The 24806-nt window shown below is 39.3% G+C and overlaps 1 protein-coding gene across 7 annotated transcripts; it reads right to left on the bottom strand.

Annotated features, from left to right (window-relative positions):
• Positions 1 to 24806, bottom strand: EIF2AK2 (eukaryotic translation initiation factor 2 alpha kinase 2). 7 transcript variants are annotated; one of them, XM_063390702.1, is made up of 18 exons: positions 23636 to 24437; positions 22371 to 22491; positions 21194 to 21329; positions 20085 to 20211; positions 18614 to 18728; positions 17365 to 17546; positions 15760 to 15862; positions 13975 to 14057; positions 13086 to 13173; positions 12590 to 12624; positions 12289 to 12423; positions 11741 to 11860; positions 10540 to 10647; positions 8749 to 8941; positions 6044 to 6169; positions 5374 to 5469; positions 3480 to 3542; positions 1 to 3385 (listed from the first exon to the last, which is right to left on the bottom strand). In XM_063390702.1, exons 4-18 carry the CDS (start codon positions 20186 to 20188, stop codon positions 3266 to 3268), a joined length of 1671 nt encoding a protein of 556 aa, XP_063246772.1. In that variant the 5' UTR covers positions 20189 to 20211; positions 21194 to 21329; positions 22371 to 22491; positions 23636 to 24437; the 3' UTR covers positions 1 to 3265. The 7 variants fall into 7 exon arrangements, with proteins under 7 accessions (XP_063246772.1, XP_063246771.1, XP_063246770.1 ...); XM_063390701.1 differs by having other exon boundaries at positions 21194 to 21306; XM_063390700.1 differs by having other exon boundaries at positions 21194 to 22491; positions 23636 to 24109; positions 24284 to 24437.

Genomic DNA, 24806 nt, shown 5'->3' with positions numbered 1-24806 from the left:
CACAGCCAACCATACTGACATTTATTTGAATTTATAATTAATTACTTTTGAGAAAACATAACTCAGATATTAAAACCAATACCATTAAAAGCTTCAAAAGCTGGCAGATATTTCTGAAACAATTAAAACACTATCCAGTTTCACAGTACCGAAGAGAGTAGAATTTGTATTTGCTGCTTTATAACGAATTTGAGAGTTACTAACATGTAAACCTTGAATTCTATTTAATCTGTTCTTCATGGATTCTAGAAATATTTCTAGCAACCATTTTGTCCTTCCCTGAGCTGCAATTACTCACTTTTTTTTTTTTTACTTATCCTGTAGATTCTGAAGATTTATCTTCAAACTGTCCTGGAGACAGTGCTGCAGATCATGGCTAAAGCCAGTCTAAAGGAAGGAGCCTTAGATAAGTGTGTATAATTCATAGTATCTTTTATCTTTTAAAAGGCTCAGAGCTGTGCCATACTCAAGAATTCATACCAAAGTATGCAGAAGATGAGTTTAAGTTGACGAGTTAAATTCATATTTTGTTTAATGCACAAATTAATAGGAATTAAAACTTAGTATTTGTGATTGAACTAACACAATTGAGAGGTAGGATAAATCTTTCACACGTTTGTTTATGCACTGCCCAACTGGTAATAAAATTCAAGTATGAGTAAAGGCATGAGTATTGGCTAATCACTTGATTGCATAATGTGTTAAACAGGATTTTTTCATCTTTACAGGGATGCCTACAGACCAGACTGGTGTTGCTAACTATCTTAAACTTGGTGGGGAAAAAAAAACGCTTGTGAAACATGTCAGTGACATTACTTGAACCAATATTCTGTTATATATAAAAGTGCATACTTTCTATAATTAAATGATAGTGGATTTTAATTTTTTACATAAAAATACATTTTGATTTTTATTAAAAATTTATTTCCCTTTTATTTTTAGGGAACAGTAGTCGCTACTGTAACTAGCCATTTATAAAAAGCTAATGCTGAAGTATACAAATACTATGCAGGGAAAATATATCAAATCTACTGGGACAAACTAACTATTACTTAACAGCAAGAAGGTAATGATGCTACATTGCTCCGTCCAGAAACTGTAAAGGAAATGCAGCCAAGATATCAATTGTCACATATCAATTTTGATGTTATGAATAGTTTCAGAGAATTGTTTAGGTTGGAATATACCTTCAAGATCATCAAGTCCAGCTATATGTTAATTTTATCCCAATAGACTAAAGGGAAGAGAAAGCACAAATAGTATTTTGTCTGTAAGGATATATAATTTCTCACAGAGCTTGACCAGTGCAAAGAAATACAAATTAGTCTAGAGTAGTGAAATACTTTATGAATTCCAGTCAAGGATAAGGTTAGGAAAGCATAAAGCCCTGACGGAATCCAATCTGGCCAGGGATGTGAAGAAGATCAGAGTCAAGAAAAGCTAAAGAACCTAGAGGTGCACAAGTCCATGGGACCTGCTGACTGCATCCACTGGCCGTGAGGGACCTGGCAAATAAAGTTGCTTGAGTTGGAGTTGTTCAGCCTGGAGATTGCTCCAGGGAGACCTTAGAGCAGCCTTTCGGTACCCAAGGGGGGCTGCCAAGAGAGCTGGAGAGGGACTCTTTCCAAGGGCAAGTAGTGACAGGACTAGGGGGAACAGCTTTGAAGTGAAAAGTTGAGATTGAATACTAGGAAGAAATACTTTACTGTGAAGGTGGTGAGGCACTGGAACAGGTTTCACAGAGAAGCTGTGGATGCCCCATCCCTAGCAGTGTTCAAAAACAGCTTGAACAAGGCCTTGAGTAATGTTACCTACTGGAAAGTGTCCCTGCCCAGGGCAGGGGGGTTGAAACTGGATGATCTTTAAGGTCCCTTCCAACTCAAACCATTCTATGATTCTATATATGTAATTCATGACAAAGAAGAAAAAAAAAGTTGTTTAAGGCCTTACAAAAATATGTACAATCACATTCTTATTTAGCAACAAATACTCGCACCAGAACATCAGTAATTTCCCTAAAAATGTAAATACATTAATTTTGTATTCTTTTTAGAGCAGTCACTCACTTTTAACCCATTTAACGTTTAAGAAAAAGCATACAGTACTTCACATATTACCTGTTTTTTTGCTTATAAATCTCTGTCCTTACAGAGTTATGTTGGCCCCACAGCAATGAACAGTTTGACAAGACAGAGCTCAAAGAACCTCAAAGAAAACCTTCAAGCACCTGAAGGTCCAATGTGCATCTTTTCAGCCTGCTCCCCACACCACACACAGTACTTTGAGTTTAGGCAAGGCTGAACTCTGAGAGATATAAATGAAGAGTAGCAGAGAACCTGCTGTTGCCTTTTGTGGGGCTGCAGTGGGCACACCAGGGGTACTCAGTACAGTTATTAAGGGTTAGGCATGCCTCAGTATTACAATAAGGGACTAAAACCTAGAAGCATGGGTATGTTTAAAGTGCTCTCTCAGCCCAGGATTTCAAACAGTTACTACTGAGGCAATTGGAGAATTATCATATATTAACAGCACCTTGAATGTTCCTTTCCAAAAAAAGACAACTATCAAAATGTAAAGTTTTCAAAAATTGAGATTTGTTCTAAATTACATTTCCTAGAAGCTCAATGTTTAAAATCTAAATTCTTCAGAAATCCTCATTTTAAATGTTTAAATTCTAGAGCACTGAAGGTGCTAGGTTCATCAGCAGCTGTGAAGAGATAAGAAAACTCACCTTAAAATACTGAAATTCAGTGAGGAATAACATGCACCTATTCCTAGTATCTTTTCTGCCAAAACTAGTCTTGGTATTAATGGGAACCTTCCAGCAATTATTAACAATATCACTGAACAAATCAGAAAGGTTTGAGCCACATACAACCAGACAGCACTTCTTCCATGGAAAGCAACAGATAACCTTAAGGGAGAATGGACACAGCAGATGCAGGGATTTGCCACAACCCAGTTAGCACTTGAGCATATCAACATAATCTTCAAGGAGAAAAGGACTAAGTTCTATTACTTATTTTTCAAAACAGTCCAGCTCATCCACAACCTATGTTTCCAGGTAAAAATGGCACATGATTTCTTGCAGAAATTGCACATGATTTCTTGCTCTGTCGTGGTTGCAGCTGGCAGCCATGAATGATGATGTGGCCAAGGAAAAGACACACCCCGAGTCTTGCTGTTGCTTCTGGCATCTATTGTCATTTCATCAATTGTAATAAATTCATCAAACTCTGGATTTATATATGGTGTGAAAGGACATTTAGTAAGAATAATTTTTAAATGCCTTCTCTTCATCAACAGACTTAACAAGGTCAAGTAAATGAGATACAGTGATTCTTGCCGAAGGGTCTGTTGAAAGCATCTTTTTGATTATGGATGCCTGCAAAAAAATTAAATGTCAACAGATTTGTTTGTTTGGGGGGTATTTTTTGCTTGTTTATATAGTAACCAAAAAATATATTAAAATCCCATACCTCTGACAGAAATTGGTCAGTGAAGTACTCTGGAAGCTCACCTTTTCTAACAGAAGGCCATACCTGAAATTAATAAAAGAGAATAGTTTTGGTATGCTTTCATGTGTTACGGTTTGTATCTCCATCTTATGACCCATATAGTTTACTGAAGTAGTTAGGAAAACACAAATCTACAGGAAACGTAAAGCTTCAAAAAGTAACTCTAAACAGTTTGAAAGTTGGGTTGTTTTTTTAATTTAGTTGTGCTTTTGTTTTGTTTTACGGCCTTTTCATCAACTATTATCCATTTCTAAGCTGAAAAGCTTCAAACACTACAATGACATGTTGGTTTCAATTGTCCTCTTTATTTCAGAGCCATCCTCTTTCTTTCCTTAACTTAAAGAAAAAAGCAAGACAACTGAATTTCTGTTTGCCAGGCAAGCAGGCATGCATCCTCCTTTTTATCATATTCAGTACCACACACTTATTTCTATGTCATTGTATAAAATGCTACACGGGCTTCAAAGCAACTAACAGAAGACTTGTCATTACATGCTTTAGAAATAGCTTTTGGTTAACAATGTTTTCTTCTGCATGACTCTGTCTCACAACATCCTGCCAGGCAAGCTCAAGAAGAGCAGGCTGGACAAACGGATAGTGAGGTGGACTGAGAACTGGCTGAACACCAGTCCCAGAGGGTCCCACTCAGCAGCACAGGCTCTAGTTGGAGGCCTATTACCCTGTGAGTCTGGCACAGCAAGCCCTTTACAACCACTGTGCAGCAAAATAACAGCTCCCATGAATGTCGAGGTTTTTTCCCTACTCTTTAGTAATACCTTTAGACTCTACCTCCTGGGGATCATCAGCTGAACCAATTACTCAGCACAGAATAATCAACTTTGCTTTTACATGATGTTCTTACAGCAGGGCTTGCCAGCACTGGAGTTTATCATCTCCTATTATGTGAAATTCTTTCTAATCTAACGGAACAGAAAACCTGCTGACCTAATCTGAATATCATCCCGGGACTCTCCATTCACATAACTTCCCCACCTGCCTGCAGTGCACAAGATTTTTATAGTTTAAAGAAATGATGCTTTTCCAATTGAAAACACCATGGGACTGTGCCTGCATTTGCAGTCAAGTGTGAGCAGGAATAGAAGATCTGAGGAAGTACTGCAAGGTGGCTGGACAGAGCCAAGTGGAACAAACACACTGGCGTGATTTCCTCATACTGGCAAAAGGATCTGCTTAACAGTATTCAAAGTCTGAGTCCAACCACAATTACTTCAGACAAGACACTCAGCATCTGCATCACTGTCCTACCAATAGGTAGGTTTGCACATAAAAAGCTCAAAACACATCCAAGACACTTTTAAAAAAAAAGCTTAAGTAACACGGGGTTTCTTTTTGAAATAATATCTGTTTCACTTAAAGTAGCATGTTCAAAATCACTTTTGTTTTCATCTTGAAAAACTGCAAGTGTTTTGATTTGGTGGAAACTCTTTTTGCTGCACTATGCAATGAAGACAAGAGCACAGCAGAGACAAAACTCGCCCATCCATAATTTTTATTTTCTAAAATTAAAAAAATACTCCCTTCAAGTTTCTGATCAAAGAAAGATTTACAAAAAACTTGACATCCTTTTTTTGCTTGACATCATTTAGCATGCTTAGGCTTTAGTATATATGTAGTTGGACAGAAGTGAAATAAACTGTAATATTTCTTTCCTTCAGTTACAACATTTCAACTGAGGTGTAAGGAATTACAGGCTTTATGAAAATCAATTAAGGAAAAAACTGTAAATAGAGATAGTACTCTAGAAAAAGAGATTCCTTCTAGAATGCTATCAATACGTGATACCAGCAGCAAGGCAAAAAAACAGTGGGAGTTTTTAAATTTAAAGATTACATACCTTAGCTTTTTCATGATAACTGCATGCCGAAAGAATTTCAAACCAAATTAATCCCAGTGCATAAATATCTACTTCCTTTCCATATCTGGCCCCAAACTAAAAAGATTAGAACAGAACAATACAGACATCAAACCCAACTGGAAAACAGCACTTCTTAAAGCAAAATTTAAAGTCAGCAGAAATTTCCACCCCAAGGCTACAGGACTGGCCCTACTCAATATCGTTCTTAGTTGTTAATCCTTTCTTCCTCAGACCCATTAAATAGTGACTATTATGTCACGTTGAACACCCTGAAATTAAGACTTCTACAGACCTGTACAGATAAAACATGCCAATATTGCCCTGTGACAAATAATGAAACAAACAGGGAAACTCAAATTGCACAATTAACAGGGCTCCTAAATTCAAATTTAAATATATGTCTGACAGCCTGGTTTTACAAGAGCATTCCTTACAGCATACAGTGTCAAGACTGTATGTTCACACAGAGCAAAAAACTTCACCACACTTGTGATAAAGCTTTCTCCAGACTACAGCTGTCCTCTCATACAGTCACACCAGGAAACTTTAGGCAGCTTGCTTTAATACTGAGATTAGGACTGAGAACATCCAATGCTGAGTTTACAGCGCACACGTAATTACAGAGACACTAATACAGCAGGATAATTACCTGTTCTGGAGCCATATATGATTTTGTTCCTCTGTCCTCAGTCAGAGTCTCAAATGCCACAGAAGTCACAAGACCGAAGTCACCTATTTTTATTTTATCATCATCTGATATGAATATATTCTGAGGCTATTTTCATACATGTAAATAAAAATAAGAAAGAAAATCACCAAATGACCAAGGTTTGTCATCAAGCATAATCAGCCACAGAGAGGCTCCCCCATAAAGTCTGATAATTGTTCAGAAAGTTGCATTAAGAAACTGATGGTGTGGAATGAGAAATAAGTTAAATCAATTTTTAAAAACAAACTGAATTTCAAGTAGTACATTCTGCAGTAACTGCACCTTTTTCCCACTAGCTCAGTCATAACTGTATCATGCTTTATTGCTCTTCAAATACATGTACATTTAACATTCTACATCCCAAAGTGCTTTTCACTCTTCAATCCTAGCCAGCACTTAGGCAAAGCACTTAGTCTCACATGGACTTCCACTCAAGCCAGAGTTTCTCCTAGGCACAGAAGGATCATGTGTACTAAACCAAATGCAGAGTTAAGGCTTACTACAGGTATCTCAGAGTATCACTTTGTACATTTCCCTTAAACTTCCCCTTTTTAAATTTGACAGTGGCCAGTTGGCAACTAAGCACCATGCAGTGGAATGGGAGGGAGAATCAAAAGTAAATTTGTAAACTGTGTTAAAGACAGTTTAATAATTGAAACAAAAGTAAAATTTAATAATAATGGTAAATAATAATAATAGAAGGATTAAAAAACCCAAACCAAAACAAGGAGGAACAAGTGATGCACAATACAATTGCTCACCACCCACTGACTGATGCCAGATGCCCTCCCTGAACCCAGATCAGCCCCTCTTCCATGTGAAAAAAGTCTTTGACTTAAACACTACCTAGTAGCAACCCAAATGTCTGTGTTATCAACATTATTATAAAATTGAATCCAAAACACGGCACTATACTACCTACTGAAAAGGAATTAATTGTATCCTAGCCAAAGCCAGAACACAAAGTCAAACAACTAAAAATAGAACTACATATCCTTCAATGAAGTTTCCCAAAGAAGATAAAAACATTCAGAAGTGTGCTTTATTTAAAACAAAACCAAATAGCCTCATGCTGTCTTTTACTCAAAGACAGTGGACCAGAAGGCCAGGAGATACTTAAACAGTCAACAGGAAGAGCTCTTCATGTAAAGAATGCTCAGTGTAGTTGTTCTGTTCAAGTCTGACCATGTCCACACGTATTTAATACAGTACCTATAGCTGGCTACAGTATTTCATGACTCTGTTCCTACCAGGCACAAATTACTTCAATCTCATCTTGAACCTATCCTGCAACGTTGATTCTGGCCTATGGAGATCTCAGATGGCCAAGCACCTAAGCTGACAGCAGATCAAAGAGGAGAGAAAATTTCCTCAGTTCAAGTACATGTAGAAGAGTTAGCAGTATAACTTGGTTCTGGTCAGGAGAGGGTTATTCTATACCACCTCCTATCATTTGCTAGGAATGGGGAAGGATTCACTTCCCAGTCACGGGAGAATGGCATGATCAGGTAGGGCTCCATGGTGAACTTTCTGCATGAAACATGAATCACTCTCTGTTTTTAGACTTCTGGTTTTAATGTTGTTACTGGTTTTGTTTGTGCTTGTTTTCTTAGCTCATTGCTGTTTCCAGTAAATTGTTATTCTCTCAACCCGTGCTCTTTAGCTTTTTTGCTTCCAATTCTCCTCTCCAGCCTGCCACAGGGGAGGGAGCAGTGAGCGAGCAGCGTGTGGATTCAGTGGATTAAAGGTGGATACCACTCCTGAGCAGCCACAGCCTTATTCCTACTCCAGCTAGTAAAGCATGAGACTCCTAATCTCAGGGGCAAGGGTCTGAGCCCCATGTTGAGCATCAAATGCAGCCAGGCTGTGTAGGGGGTCAAGTGAGACATTTGTGGGTTCACTGGAGCTGCGTGCTGTGTAGGGACTTCAGTGTCAGCTGCCAAGGTCTCTGGTGGTGGGAATTAAATTGCCAGAGTGGCCCCTGAGTGGTCAGGCAGGGAAGTTAGCTTAACCCTAGGAATGGTAATGATTACCAAATTACCACAGTAATGATTTTTTTCACAAAGTGAGAGATTAAAAACCCTGTAAGCAACACTATAGCTTCCATCCTGAAACTATGAAGGCTTTGTCCCTTATAATTTTACACAGAAATAAAATCATCTTATGACTGTGCACACCTAGAGACTGAAATTCTATCCAAAACTCCAGCATTCAAACATTTGTATGCATACACAAGACAAAAGGACTAGAGCATGTTGTTACCAAACACAGCTTGTATTAGGATAGATGAGCTACCCCTTTACAATATGGCAAGAGCAAACTCTCTAGACTCAACTCTTCTTTTTCCAACAGGCAGTCCTGTGACTCAGTAACACTGAAAATGCCTGTTACCTGATGATTACTGACTCTCTGAACTATTCTGAGAGCCTCCAAGTTTACCTTCTGATTTTAGGAAGAGGCTCAGCCAGGCGCTGAAAGAAAATCAGTCACTAGCAATAGCCAAAGAAGCACACTGCTGGGATACACAGCAGAGTAAGCAAAGACTACAACAATTTCACATTCTCTGAAATTCCAGTAAGTCTATTAACTTTAACTTTTTCTTTTTGTTTTGTTTTGTCTTTTCTTTATTCACCTATCCTACATACCTTGAGGTCTCGATGAATTAACTCTTTAGAATGAATATATTCCACTCCTTTCACTATTTGTAAAAATTTGATTTGTGCCATTCCATGATACTTTCGGTCTTCTCTATTTTTTGCAATCCACTTTTCCAATGTCCCTTGTTCACAGAATTCCATTTGGATGAAAAGACAAGGAATTGTTTTGTCTGAATTTTGGCTTCAAAAGAAAACGACATACCACATTAAAAATGGCAAGATACAATTCCGCCCAAGTCATTCTCAAAAGCTCTTTCTGCTAATAATTATTTCTGGAGTTGCCCAAAACAAGGTCTGCAAGTCCTTTAATTTTAAGAAAGATCCTACAGCAATTTGTATTAAATAAGTTGGACTGCAACTCAAAGAATCCCTGCTCAGCTGCTACATATCCCCAGAATATTTCAGAAGTTTTTCTTGCTTCCTAGTTTCACACTGAAGTTTCCTGAGAGCCCAGGTTCCATTTCCCTCATACCTAGAGGCATGTCCTACCCAGGAAGAAATACCCCGTCCTTGGCTCCCATCTGGCCGTGTAGGAACTGCTGCAAGTCCCTGACACATGTCCTCTATTCTGCCCAAGAGACACAGCATCGGCCTTCCTACCCTGCCCACAGTGGTCATTTTCCAGCTCTGTCCTGTCAAGAAGGTAGCACAGGGACCGTTTTTGACACTGGTCTGCGAGTTCTAGAAACCCTTCTGAGAGCTGGAAATTGAGATGATTCACCCACCTGACAGCCTCACACATTCCAGAGAAGCCCATAGCACAGGCTGAGGCTGGAGATGGTGAGGGGAAGGAAAATACAAGGAGAAGCACGCCCTGTTTTTTCCTATGTACCTGTGTGAAGAGTGCCCCTGAATAAAGCTGCTCAAAGGCACTGGAAGAGCAAGCATTAAATGGCTCAGGACTCTCTGCAGCCTTGAGGTCAGGGCAGGAACTGCTGGAGTTCCTCAGTTTTAAGGACTTTTTTTGTTTCTGTCTTTTACCCAGTAACTGTTTAATGTAAAATAGGTACACGATACTGAGGCTCCAAATATGAATGGCTCAGTTTTGACAGACTTATTTTCCCCCCATTTTATGCCTCATTTAATGAGCACAGGTATGGAGCACTAGCATGCCAACCAAAATTTGAAACCACTTACATTTAATGGGTGAAGAGTATGAATTCACAGCCAGTGAAAAAAGCTTACCATGGAAGCTTGGAACAGTTAATAGTAACTAACTTAGGAGTAAAACTCTCACCACTGTTTAACCAGAAGTCTCAGTGTCAAAAGGCTACCTCTACATTAAAGAAGATTTCATTTTGTATTCCTTTTCTAAACAATCAAAACTGTTGCAGGCATCATGCTGAAAATACTAACTTAGGGAAATAATTAAATCTGTGATACCTACTGGCTGACCAGTACTTCTTACAAGAGAAAGCTTCTGATCAGGCATTTGTTAGCCAACTGTCAGACAATTTTCTAGTTTCTGTTATTAATTCTTGGGCCCCATATTTGGGGTTCTGCAGTCTTACTCTCCTCTATAAATTCATTAAGTTCCATATATTGACGGAGGACAGAAATATAAAGTTATATCATGTATCCTACTAATCAAGGAAAAGAAGATGTAAATATACTTGATGACATCCAACCTGCTGCTGGAAAGCACTGTGCCTTTTCTCCTAGCAGTAAGATTGCACCTGTGCATTTATATTTGTGTAATAATTGGTAACCAATGGTCACCAGCAAAAGGTTCACTATGGCAAAAGAGTTTGTGAATGCAAACAATTACTTTGTAGTTACCTTGAGTCTGGGTACTTGATATGGTCCTGCCCTTTCCAGCTGCAGTGATACCTCACTATGTTCTCGTGTGTGAGTCGTGCAAGTCCTTCTGCTTCACGCTCCACTTTCCTATCAGGAGGGGGAAAGAATTAAAAAAAAAAAGGCACTTCCCTATTACAATGTAATACCAAGTTAAATAAAAGACATACTGTCAAGTGGCAGGATACAGATAGTTTTGCATTAATTTATAAACCAAGTATAATATTCTCCTTCATGTAAGTTCAAAGTTTAAAACTGAAGTTACAAATCTGGTGGGTTTTCTTTCATCTGGTCAGTTATTCAATGTGCAAAAAAGTGTTTTAATCACGTTAGGAATTAAATCCCCAGTCAATAAAAGCTGGAAAAGCAGATGGCTGCAAACCTGCCAGCAGAGCAGCAGCCATTACTTGAAGGATCAATAGAAGGTTTTCAGTGTAGTTCTCAGGATAGCAATACCAATGAAAATAACATGTATTTTCAAAGAACACAAAAATCTAAAGGGAAATGTACACATTACACAATTTAAGGGACAAATATCTCCAATAATTCAAAACATTTTCAATCGATAACCTAAAAGAAATTAATTTTTTCAACTACTGATAAAATACTCCACTAGATAATGGTTGCAAAAAATTACTTAAAAAAATAGGATCATCACTCTCCATTGAGATTTATAAAAGACAAGTAACACAGCATGAGAGTAATGGCTACATGGGTCACATATAAAACATTTTCCAATTACAAACCACAAAATTTATTACTTGGATTTTTTTCTATTGTAAATAATTATAGTTATTTTGCATTACTGATATGGAAATTTTCCATGTAGCCTGTCAAAAGTAACCAGGCTGCTTTCAATGTTTTAATAATCATCAGGTTTTCTTCAAACACATTTTGCTACATTAGCAACCAGAGCACTACTGTGTTCAGGGAAAAGAGAACTTAACACACCTACATTTTTACAGCTCCAGCAGAAATTAACCCATTACATGCACAAATTAACAAAGGTTCAGGACCACTTTCAGCTTCACTTGCAAATAAAAAAACCAGTTTACTAGAAAGGATAGACAATTAATCATGAAAATCATCTAAATGCTCCTAGTATTATTGAAGAGAGAAAACAAAGTATTAAAATCTTGATTAAGGTTGTCCTAAAAGGCAGAAGTAAATATATAGTACGTACTCTGTTAATTCAACTCTTTTGATTGCATAGGTTTTCTTATCACTCTTCGATGTTGCCTTGAAAACATTCCCAAAACCACCTGTACCAATAGGTTCTATTTTTTCAAAAAGATCAAGAAATCTTTAAAGAGAAAAAAAAAGAAAAAGGAAAACCACACTTAACTATACTTAATTTTCAATTAAGGGTATAAAAATAATCTTGACAGATGTAATACATCTACTGCAGTGTCATTCTAAAATGATCATTTGACAAATCCACAGGTCTAAATCACAGCCTTAGAGATTAAAACAACAAGGGAAACGGACCCTTTCAGGTGTGTCAGGTAATTACCCTCACATCTTCACATGAATGATGTTTAAATACCATTGCTTGCCAATTTCTAGGCTAGATTTGAAATTTCCCAGAAACAAAAAATCTGATTTCAATTTTCTTTGAAAGTTCTTTTAACAGTAGTGTTTTCCCTCCTTCTATCATAAAGAAACAAATCTAGATTCTTACATACTCTTATTGCCTAACAAATATTAATTTTAAAAAAAAATCCTTCTTACGTTTTATTGACAGTGTGTGGACTCCCATTCTCTTCTCCAGTATTTGTGTTCACATCTGGCGAACTTTCCTTTGAATCTGACACATTTTTTTCCTCTTCCTTGTTTCTTACATTAGCAAAATTAGCTGCCAATTTTCTTTAACAAGGATAAAAGCAAAGTTTAAAATGAGCCATTTTTCTAATACATGATGAGAAAAGAAATGTACCTCCCAATAACAACATTCGTTTACTAAAGATAAAAAAAAATAAAGTTATTTGCAGTATAGTTTACAGGAGATAGCAATCTCGAAATAAACACATACCTTTTGGCCTTCAGGATAGAACTTGGTGTGTTCCTCTACATGAAAACAGAAAAAAAGCCTTACTGAGGTATCCTGAGTATTTTCACTCTAGCTGGTTTAAAACATGTCTGATAATGTATCGAGGAATTGCCTATAAATATGATTCATTCCTTATGTAAGCAATGTCACAGGAATGAATCTCAGCTCAGTGTTTTTCACATGTGCTATGCATAACACCACCACTGCAAAAACATACATAACATTATCATTGTTAAAAATGAGCTTAGTTTGACCCTTTTCTTGGGAGTACTGCCATTTCCTAAATACTGCATAAATTTGATCCACAACACGGAAGGAAATGACTAATGGTTAACAGCGCTGAATATTCTCAGGAAAATGCATTTATTTTCCAATGATTAGTGAATAAAAGAACAAACTAATGTTACACTCTGACAAGAAGCATGCCCTATTCAGGGTCTAAAATGTAATTATGAGGAAGACCATTTTCATACTATACCTGATCAGGTGAAGGCTTTTCACATATTGCCATGTCTTTCATTTTTTCTACCAGCTTTGCAGATGAGTCCTCAAAGCAAATGTTGTTTCTATTGAAAAATAATGGACTATTTTTAGGTGAAAGTAACACAATAATAAATAAAATTATTGTCACAAGAAGAGAAGAAGTTTTAAAAGTAAAACATGAAAAGGCATTAACAATCATGACTAATTTAAATGACAAAACATCCTGCTTGAAAGCTACAAAAATAACAACACTTTGTAATATTCTCCCTTATTTCAATTATTAAATGAGTCTATGATATCTAGAAGACAGAAGAATGTAAAAGTGGTAGTGGCACTACAGTCAAACTACAAAAATCTCAAATCACATATCTTAATGTATGTTCCGTTTCTTTTGCTAAGCAAATTTTTCCCTTTGGTGGAAATGAAGATTCATGTAGAATGAAAAAGGGGGAAAAAGAAAGAAAAAAAGGGAAAGAAGAAAGCAGAATATAGAGCACAAGAAAATACTGAAATTGAATTACGTGAGTTTACAAGAGGGTCACAATAGGAAAGCGAGTGCTAAAAGGCATGAAAAAATGTTATTGAATGAGGTAGGGTAATCCATTTACATCACAGTAAAAATGCTTCTGAAAGAACTACCTGTGGCAAAATATGAATAAATCAGAAAGCTCTAAACTTATTTTAAACTATCCCATACAGACTCACATAAACTTGCACAAATAGAACAAACTTTGCTCTGAAGTTTAAGGAACAGAAGTTAAAATGACATGGCTTTATACTGCAATAAAACAATAAAATTATATCTTTTATTTAGAATTAGAGCACATTACCATCTAAGATTAGTAAATATATTTTTATCACATTAGCAGTGGAACCCAACTTACTCTGAGTCAGACTCAGTTGGCACTTGAGAAACATTGCCATTTTTGCTAAATGTACAGCTGCCATTAGAGCTTTCAGCTACTATCTGGAAAAAAAGAAAAGCCAAGAATGTTTAAGAAAATCACACAAATCCCTAGTGCAACAGATGCCCTCCAAAGAGGGCAGAGGGAAGTTTCTAGGGTCCTAAGAGCAAGTTGTTAACTGCCCTAAACTTTCAAAGCCCTGCAGCAGAAAGGCGTCTGCCCAATTTCTGCCTAGAGAAAGGAAACACAAGGCCCTGTCACAGTGAACGTACTATACAGACGCAGTTACAAAAGCAGAATCTGGATTCTATTCCAAACTAGGATAAGAGTAAGAGTTATGAAAAGCAAATATCTTTGTTGTTTGCTGCATGTGCAACTCCTGTGTGGAAAATGAGATATCACAGTCTTTGATATATGTAATCTGCAGAACTGAAAATCTGAGTCAGTACAAATGGACATTCAATGTCTTCAGTATGAAAGCATTGCAAAACTCATATAACTAATCTGGGGTTGAATCAAAAGAACTTATCCCAAATAATCAGAGGGTTCTTCCCCTTCCTCTCCCTACCCAGGTCTTAAGAGCATAAAAGTAACATTAAAAGCAACACCAACAGCTACAATGGACATAGACCATCACATGTCAAAAACTAAACAAACTTGTTTTCTTTTTATGTTTCCTGGTTTTCCATCATGGTATCATGGAAACAAAAACATGGCGTTTATCTTTCAATGAGAGCCAACAAATAAACCTCTTTTTTATAAATAAGAGTACTGTACCTTTACTACTATTTACCAGTTACACTTTGCTTGTTACACAGACATCACTGAGAATTAATAAAATCAAAACCAAGCCAAAACAACCCACCCCATATTTAGACTAACTGGTATACAAGTTCTGCTTGAGGTAGTAAATTTCAGACTTCAATGAATAGAAAAAGATTCCTGGGTTTGCAACATAGGAAAATATTAAGAAAGGCTTCTAAAGCTATAATAAGCCGTTAATTAATTACATGGTTGTCTTAAAAACATTTAAAAAGCATTGAAAATTCACAGTAATAGCCAAATAATTTTACAAGTACTTAAAAGTAAAAAAGACTTCTTCCCTCTCCCATACTGCCATCCTTTACTTTAAACTACACTCCATTTAAGTTACTTCATATGTCCTGTGCATTTCAGAAGTGGGCTTGATCACTGTTGGAATTCTGATAATTTTTTGCACATGTGGAAACAGCAGCTGCCAACATGAAGACAACAGCTCTGCTCTCCAGAGGATGGTGTCAGCAATTGTTTCGCTAGACTCTGCTTTGGAAAACTACAGAAGTCCAGTCCTCTTGATTCTGACTCCTGCTTTTGCCTCTCACATTCCACAAGAGATTTTTAATCCAACACAAGACAGTAAAAGAAGTATGTTCATAGCCTGCTAGCTCAACAACACTTCACACAGAAGACAACTGGTATATGAGTCAGAGTTTTGATATTTTTAATATGTGTGCATCCTTGAATGACAACGTATCAGACCTATTCTGCAACAGAGAGGTATCAACTGTTAAGATTTTCTTTTTCAATCCAGAATGGAATATAGAAACACAACATAAATTCTACTAACAGTAGCCCAACCAACATACTAAAATATGAATTGTTTCCCTCTTTAAAGGAATCCATGGTATATGCTTTTAAACACAATGAGGAAATTGGTTCAAAGCTTTAAACTTCTGTGTTAAGGTTAAATATAGTACATACTGTCAGCCAGCTTTCCTTATTTACCTTCTCATATGCTTCCTTTGCAGCAGCTTGCTTTGCAGCAGCTAGGGTAGGTCCAGTCCCCCTTCCATACACATGGCCACTAATAGTACAGCTAATAGAATATCTGTAAAATACAACAGGGAATCAAGTCTTATATCCCATATGACAAGCCTTAATTTAATGATTTCACACTGCAATCAACTGACATTGTAGAATGGAAATCTGAAATACACCTCTTCAGGACAGTGTTTCCAATATACATTTAATCTAATTAATAATGGTAGATAACTAATTTGTTGTGTCTTCAAGATAACTCTCTTTCAGAGCCTGGTACAATCATGAAAAATATTTTTCTGGGAGGTGTTGATAAACGCCCAGAGGACAGCACAGTCATTGGTCAGAGCCACCAAAGCTTCATGAAGGCAAAGTCCTGATTTCCCTCTATGACAGGGTACCCCACCTAGCTGATCCAGGAAAGCAAGATGATGTAATCATTTTGGACTTCAGCAAACCTTTTGATACCATCTCTGAGTGTCCTTCTGGACAAAATATCCAGCACACAGCTGGATAACTGTGCTTACATGATGGGTAAGAAACTGGCTCACGGGTCAGGCTCAAAGGGTTACAGTGAATGGGGTGACATCAGACTGGGGACCTGTCACTGGGGGGGCTCCATTCTTGGCCCTGTGCTCTTCAACGTCTTCATTAACAACTTGTACACAGGACTCAAAGGATACCAAGTAATTTTGCTGATAAGACTAAACTGGAAGGAGCTGTTGACTCCCTCAAGGGCAGAGAGACCAACAAACTAAAATTAAGAGATGGGCAATCCCCAACTATGCAAAATTTAATAAGGGCAAGTGCTGAATTCTGCAGCTGGGATGGGACAACCCAGGTTGTGTATATAGACTTGGGAACAAGAGGCTGGGGAACAGCACTGCAGAAAGGCACCTGTGTGTCCTGGTCTCTGGCAAGTTGAACATGAGCCAGCAGTGCCCTGGCAGCCAGGAGAGCCAGCCCTGTCCTGGGGGCATCAGGCACAGCACGGCCAGCCAGGCAAGGGAGGGGATTGTCCTGCTCAGCTCTGAGCTGGGGCAGCCTCACCTCCAGTGCTGGGGCAGGTTTGGTGCCATAATATAAAAATTACATTAAACTACTGGGAGTGTCCGAAAGAGGGCAACAAAGCCAGTGAAGGGTCTTGAGAGGAAGCTGTACAAGGAGCAGCTGAGGGCACTTGGTCTGCTCAGCCTGGAGGAGACTGAGGGGAGACCTCACTGCAGTTACACCTTCCTCGTGAGGAGAAGAGCAGGGGCAGGCACTGATCTCTGCTTTCTGGTGACAGTGACAGGACTCAAAGAGATAGCATGAAGCTGAGCCAGGGTAAGTTTAGGTCAGATATCAGCAAAAGATTCTTCACCCAGAGGGTGTTTGGGCACTGGAACAGGCTCCCCAGGGAAGCTGGTTACAGCACCAGCCTGACAGAGCTCAAGAAGCTTTTGGATAATACTCTCAGGCAAATGGTGTGACTCCTAAAGATTTGGCTAACATGACCAAGAATAACTAATGGCAGCATTAGTAAACACAACAAAGTATTAGAAGGAAGTAGGAAGATAAATTATATCTTACATGGGAACATGGGCACCTCCAGTACGAGTTTTGTTAGTATAATCAACTGTTTGATTCGTCCTTTGTGAAAAAGTATTTAATAGGCTGACAGGATCTAGTGCAGGCGATTTTGAGATGAGGTTCAGTGAGGTTGTCTGAGTTGTCATTAACTCTGCAGCTGCCGTATTTGAGGGACTGTTTTGCTATAAAACAAACGAAACAGGGAACTTAAAAACCTCAACTTAAAAAAACCACATTAACATAAACAGTGCATAAGAACTAATATAGCTGCAAAGTTCGTCCACAGTTCAAAAGACTTAAGAAATCCCAAGTTTCCATTACTGGGTCCTTTGTGGCAAAGGACAACCAACCCAAGAATAATTGTTACATTTTGAATAAATGTAAACCTGGCTTTCCAAGTACTGCACTTCTTCCTTTACAACCTCTCACCACACCTCATCCGACCCCTTCTAGGAAAATATATGGAACAAGCTATGAAGAAGGGATGGCAGCAGGATGCTGCTGATACTCCCATTTATTAGCAAGGGCTGTAAATGCTCCTGTGGATGTACAAGAGGGGAAAGCAAGACTTTTCAGCTGTCTCATGATTAGTCAACATCAGTAACATATCAGCAAACATGCAACTGTGTTAAAGTAATGACAGTGACACAATAAAAGCCATATAGAAAAAGGTAAGGAAAGATTTCACTCAAAAGGTGCTAAGAAGCATTCAGAGTCAAAAAGAAAAACAAAGAATGGAAATAAAGAAGGGCAAAACACTTGGCAGAAAAACAAGGCACAAAATTCAAACCTAGACTTAATCAAGGAAGCAGAAAGTATACACTGTAAAGAATATAATGAAAAGGAAAAAAAGAACAATTAGAACACTGAGGAATGCCATGTAAATGTTTTGGAGACATTGAATCATTGAACAGTTGTCAAGATATAAAAGGACCACTGTCCACTCTGGATACACCAAGGCAGCTTGAGAAAGGCAAATACATTTCCTTATCCTCCTGTAACAGTAAAGGAGGAAGCACTCACAATATTAGCTATCAACCCCATAGGAAAACAACAAGGAAAACAATTCAGTGATAAAAAGAGAAAAGTGCTGAATAAGACAGAACAAAAACAACTTAAGTAATTAGAAACTATTTCAAATCAAAAACATTTTCTTGAAAGTCTACTTTTAGATATTCAACATTTACTATATTACATGTGATGTACACTGCTTAATAAGCCCCAAAACTTAATCCTCCTATTTACTCACCTGTTCCTCAATCATTTCCCACGTTTCTTTTGCTGCTATTGCTTTTGCTTCTTTTTTACTTTTACCAGTGCCTCTACCATATTCCTCACCATTTATTTTGACCACAACTGTGAACCTGCAATGAAGGAAATTGGTCTAAAACATTGCTACATTTTCCCCACATATATACTTTAATTACACTGTCAGATTAAACTTTGGGGTTATTCTCTACAGGACAGGATAACTGGGAAGTATTGAAGCATTAATGTGTTTTTATTATATCAAACCTATGATTATCATAATTCTTTACTATAAATATTTTTTAAATTTTCCTCTCAAATGCATTAGTTCCAACAATATTTTTAACTGCTTAACAGCTTTTAAAAAAAATAAAAAAAATTTTAGAAGCATAAGAATGGATGAGGTCAGCATCATTACAAGCAAGGTTGTGAAGCCCTAACAGCAGGACACATTTCAGCAGTGTGACACTACACAGAGCAAAGATTAGCTAATCTTGATTTCATGGAACCAGATGTGACGTTGCACTCACCTTCAACACCCTGTGATGTACACTGCTCAGTAAGAGCAAAAAACACCTCTGGTGCTTGTGAGACATGAGTTTAAAGGCAGTCACAAAAAAAAAAAAATCAAAACAGCTGTGGTCTTTAATATGGATTACTTTTTTGAATTACATGAGCCACATGGGGAAAAAATTAAGGTAACCGATTAACATTTAAGATCCAGATGATATTTATTAATTTATTCTGGGATCGTAGTCGGATTTAAGAGTAAGTCTGCATAGACAGTGCTATCTGACAACATGCAACACATCAAAAGAAACATATTAATTATTAGCATAAGGCTTGTCTTTATGCAAACTAGCAAACAAATTCTTTAAAAAATCACACAAGGAACTATTACAGATATTGAGAATCTACAACCTTTGGCAAGGGAAAAATACACTGTATCAATGTTAAAAAATAAAATCTATTCCATCACCTGTAATTGTCTCTAAAAGGGAAAGCAAAACCTCTTAAACAAAAGATCCTTTTCTTGTAAGAGATGTTAGAAAATATACTACATATTAAATATGTTAGTATGCAAGCAGTTAATAAACCCAACCTTTCTGGCTGGAAATCAACAGTGCTTTGTAAACATTTTGCTTTGTAGCATTTAAACCATAAACTAAAATGGTTGCTGTAACCCATCCACATTCTGAGAGGAGAAGCACAACATACATGAGTTACTAGTAAGTAACAGGTGCAATGCTGGTACTTTCTGAAAAAGAACCATCAATATTGAAATAAATTTCTGCCTTAAACTGTCTCACATGATGTCTTCCCCATGCACCTACCCTTCAATTCATGGTTTCAACCAGCTTTCCCACTACATATGTGCTTTCAGCAAATTAACATTTGAGACTGCAAGCTTTACACAGTTTGTTCATTGCAGGAAGATCCCTGCTAATTACTGACATGCAGAGTAAACTTACTCAGGATAATGAGACGGGCCCTTCATATCGACAGTGTCATATTCCACTGTAAGTTTATGTATCTGACTATGACGGTTGATCTTCGCCATATATTCACTATCCATTTTGACACACTCTTCAGTAGATGCTGCAAAGGAACATTCAAAGATGTGTCTGTTGCTCTAGACATAGAATAAAGACAGCCCCTAATACTGGTAGATAAGTCACTGCTATGATAAAAAATTAGTGCCAGTAACAAAGTTCATGGGAAATTAATTCTAATTCCTAATTCAAATGATTGTTCTGCAAAAGTTTTGGAAGTAATTTTTTGGAATAACAGTTTTAGAAAGCAGAGTGGAGAATTCAGAGATTCCTTGACAAAAAAATATTGAATCTCTGAATCCAGAGAATGATTCAATATTTTTATGTCAAGGAATCTCTGAATGCTGTGGGAGTAAAATAATCAGCAACGTTTCTCCAGAATCAGAATCGGTTCCTTCAGAAGAGAATCCCACGGCACTTAACATATCCCTTCGAGCAGCGATGACGCCAGGCGTAGCCACACGGACCAAAGATGACCGCAGGCTGCCGTCACCGAGCGCAGCGGGCCAGGCCGGGCTGCGGGCAGCCCCTGTCGCACGGACCCTGCCCTTCCCTCCCGCCGCCGCCCCGCCGGTACCTCCGAGCCGCTGCCGACGCTCCGGGACCCGCGGACGCTCCAGCAGCCGGCCCGGCTCGGCCTGCGCAGACCCCGCTCAGTTTCGCTTCCCGCAGCACCGCCCCGCCCGTGTGAAACGAAACCGAAAGGGAGGCGAGGGCGGGAGAGCCCCGCACGAAGCGGGGCGGCTCCGGCCCGAGGCCGCGGGGAGCCGCGCTGGGCCCGGCACAAGGAGCGGCGCCTCCGCCGCCTGCGCTCTGCCCAGCGCTCTGAGCTTACGGGGAACGAGCGCTCCAAGGCAAGCGAGCGGCTTCGCAGAGACCTGACACGGCCCCCGGCCTTGCCCCTGACTCGCTGGCGCGTATTCCTGATACAGTAACCACACGCTAGAGCTCCGCAACACGGCCAGCAGAGAGCGCGCACCCAAATACATCCAAACCCCTCAAGCCCAAGAACCCCCGGGGCACCATACCCTCATAGTGTCCCCGGGGCGTCAGTCCCGCTCCTCCTCCTCTTCTGCCTCCCTGCTCCGTCCATCCATCGCACCGGCGCCACCTTATCCAAAAGGTCGGCAGTCACCGGCTCCTGCAGAATGCAGGCCAAGACACCTGCGTGAGAAGTATTCCTCAAGACACTGAGCTTGAAATACATTATGGATATCACTGAACGTGAATGCACTTCATAGTAAATCTCTTACCTGGATAAAAGGGGAAAAAAAAATCAGCCACCAAATTAATAATATATTGTGTGCAAGGGGGAAAGAAAAACCCCACTATTAGTTTTCAGGGGCCAGATGTAAAGGATGAAGCAGATGACTTCCACTGTGCACACAGGTCACCTACTCTGATCACCCAAATTTGATTCCCACCCCCTGCAAGGTCTCTCCCCAGCAGAACCCAGACAGCCGTGTTAAAGGAAAACAGCAGTAGCCTTAGGTCCTCCTCAGTGTGGGGACACAGTTTGGGCATGCAGGAAGCTCACCTGCTCTCTCACAGTGCTAACATATCACAGTCAGCAGTGTGATTCTGGGTCCAGTCCGGCCGGTCAGAGCGTGGCAAAAATAAACGGGACGGGAACCATGGAGTGCCCGAAACCAAACTTTAATGGTGGTCCCATCACAAACACAGAGACCACACGATTCCAGGGGCAACACCCAAAGGCCCAGGGGTGTGGCTAACTTCACAATATATAAGCTTATCCGGGGGCAGGGTCCAATCCCAAACACATGACTTCATATGTCAAAGGTCCTGAAGTAACAGAGAACCAGAACTAGAGACACGACCTATTTTGGAATGATGCCATTAGCATCCTAATTTCCATCTCCCATCTCCCATGGTCTCAGGCTTATGGTTTCTGCATAGGCTAAGGTATTATCCATCTCAGTTGCCACACTAACACAACCAAAAAGGAACCCATTGAGACACCAATGGGAATGCAGGAAAAAAACATCAGAGTTCCAAATGCTGAACTCCTAAACATAATTGTCTTGTAGAAAAAAAAAACCAAACTATGATACAAATCAAATAATTCACTAATTATTATTCATGTATGGACAACAAGTTTTCTTTGGAAGTGTTTGTGATGTTCTTCCCTTTTAAAAGACAACTGGAGCACTTCCTCAGTTAAAGATACCAAACGGGCATTCTTACATTATCACTTCTAGAATGTGCAGTGTATCTTATGTTTCAGCTTGTCTCCTACTCGGGTTTCCAGTGACTGTTCTTTTCCTGGTTCTCAGCTTCTGCAAGGGATTTCCAGCCTCTAGTGAGCCTGCAGAAAGAACAAGGAGAAAGTAATGCAATTGCTGATAGATAAATCTGTCAGGAGTGAGCTTATTTGCTGACCCTGGGGTCCAAAATAAACAATAGCACATCAAACAGCTGACTCAAGTTCAACAGCCTTGCAGACAATTTTCCAAGCTTACACAAAAGCATATGTCCCAATTACAGTCATACTCTAAAGTGAACACTTTCCATGCAGAGTCAGCTAGTGAGAAAACTGAAAATAAAAAATTTAAAATAAGTTTTAAATGTAATTATCATTCACGGCTTAACAGCTTCAATTCTGTAACATAAAGCTTCTAGTAAAAATATCTACCTGACAAAATCTTGTAAGACATGAGCACAAACATTAATTTTATGTAAATGCACCTTTTTCCAAAAGTACACATAGGATCCACTGCTCACTGACTGCAATGCAGGGCTCTCTGAAAAAAATGCCATCTTCCTTAGAATGAATCCTAGAAACTCAGCTATTTTTAATCCCTCTTCTGTGTAAATTCTGAAAAACAGTAATTCAGTAGAGGCACACAAAATCCACATGCCTAACAGCTCCTCTGTCTAATAATGCAAAACTAGCACACTTTATTAGAGCCAACTAGAGTAATTTTATTATAACTTCTCTTATTGCCTTAACTACAGAATTCTTAGCCATCTCCATTTCTTCTTAGAAAGCCCCTCTCTCCTAATAGGCTCTTGGGCACATCCTTATCTGATGGAAGACATTGAGTCACATGCAATTTGGCGTTGCATGTGACTCAATGTCTTCCATCAGATAAGGAGATTGCTATCAAAGGTGCAGTTTTCAGAACTGAAAGTAACCTAGAGTGATTTTCCAGGTTTTTGGTATGAGACAAAGTTTCCTTCAGCTTTGTCAGTTAATGAATAATGTCTAATTGACATTAAAAGTATTAAACACTAATCAAATTAAGAAAATTTGCTTGCTGGCTGTTAAAAAATACCTTGTGTTTCTCAAAACATTATAAACGAACATGAGCCTGGTAAACTTCACCTTGGGGAAAATAATAAATTCTGAAACAACCTTTGGTATACACACCTAAAAATCTCACTCTATGAAGCCATTCAGGCCTTTATTCAAATGCCTTTGTGATTAATTTGCTCTATAAAATACTGACCTTTGGAGTTCCAAATAATCCATTATTATATGGGTTCTCCAAATAGTGGAGTTACTGACTTTGGCTTTATTAGGAACACTTGCTGCTGGATGATTCAATCCCCTTGCTGTGGCTGTTGGTTACCCACAGGTAACTGCTCCAGAAGCTAACCAGGAAGCCAGGAAAGCCAAACTGAACTGAATCCTTTGTGTGTGTCTCCTCATCATCCCTCGTGCAGGTCCCTGTTCACGGAACGCTTTGGAATGCATGTGTCCTGTGCACGTGATGCCTTAAGTTTTAGCTTTCATGTTTTTCAGATTCTGTGCTGCCTAGGGGTGTAGTTCTGAGCCTCATATTAAATGCTGGTAAGCTCTCTTCACAGAGTAGGTAGACGAATCCTTCTCCCACTGAAGACCAAGGACAACTTTCAGGCCCAAAAGCACAAACAATGATGGACTGAAGGGAGGAACAAGGATGGGACCTCACAACCTGAAGCTGTAATTGGACAATTAAAACCCAAAATGCAAATGGACCAAAACTTATAAAAATGTAAGACCTCGTGACCCATCAGCTATATTGTGAACATTTTAAGTCCACCTTGGGTATGGCCGTGGTCAGGCTCTTGTCCTGCCCAAGGTGCATCCTAGAGGCCTTTCAATAAATACCTACTTTATTCTCTAGCTCTGTCCAGTCTCTGTTTCAGGTCAGCCTTCGTAAGGCATCACACAGAATGCTTCGAACTACAGACTTTGACATCTTTGGGCGCCACGCTGTGACCCCGTGCAGGCACCTGTTGGGTGCCGTCCCCTAAGGCTGGGACAGGCTTCCCCCGCCGCGGGGCTGGCACAGCCGCCAAGCTGCTGCCCACAGCCGGGGACGGGAAGGCCTAGCCGGGTCTGCGGGGGGAATTCTTTCACAGCAAAGCTGTTCCCTGGCCGCATCTCCACAGGTTATTTTCCAACCAGCTGCTAGCTATCCCGTTGCCTCATGCAGAAAGCATTTCTACACAGACGAAAAAAAAGCAAAGCAAAACACCAAACGTCGAAACACACATCCTAAACACAGGCCCGGAGCCCCGCAGAGCCGCTCCTCCTCCCGGGCTCAGCCGCCGCCCCATGGCTCCCTTTCCCCGCGGGCACGGCAAGGGGAGCGCTGCGGTAGCCGGGGCACGGGAGCTCTCGCAGCCTTTCTT

Source organism: Prinia subflava, chromosome 2 (genome assembly GCF_021018805.1).
Source record: "Prinia subflava isolate CZ2003 ecotype Zambia chromosome 2, Cam_Psub_1.2, whole genome shotgun sequence".
NCBI lineage: Eukaryota > Metazoa > Chordata > Aves > Passeriformes > Cisticolidae > Prinia > Prinia subflava.
Note: the sequence above shows the minus strand (reverse complement) of the source record. Positions and strands in the feature narration are given on the sequence as shown.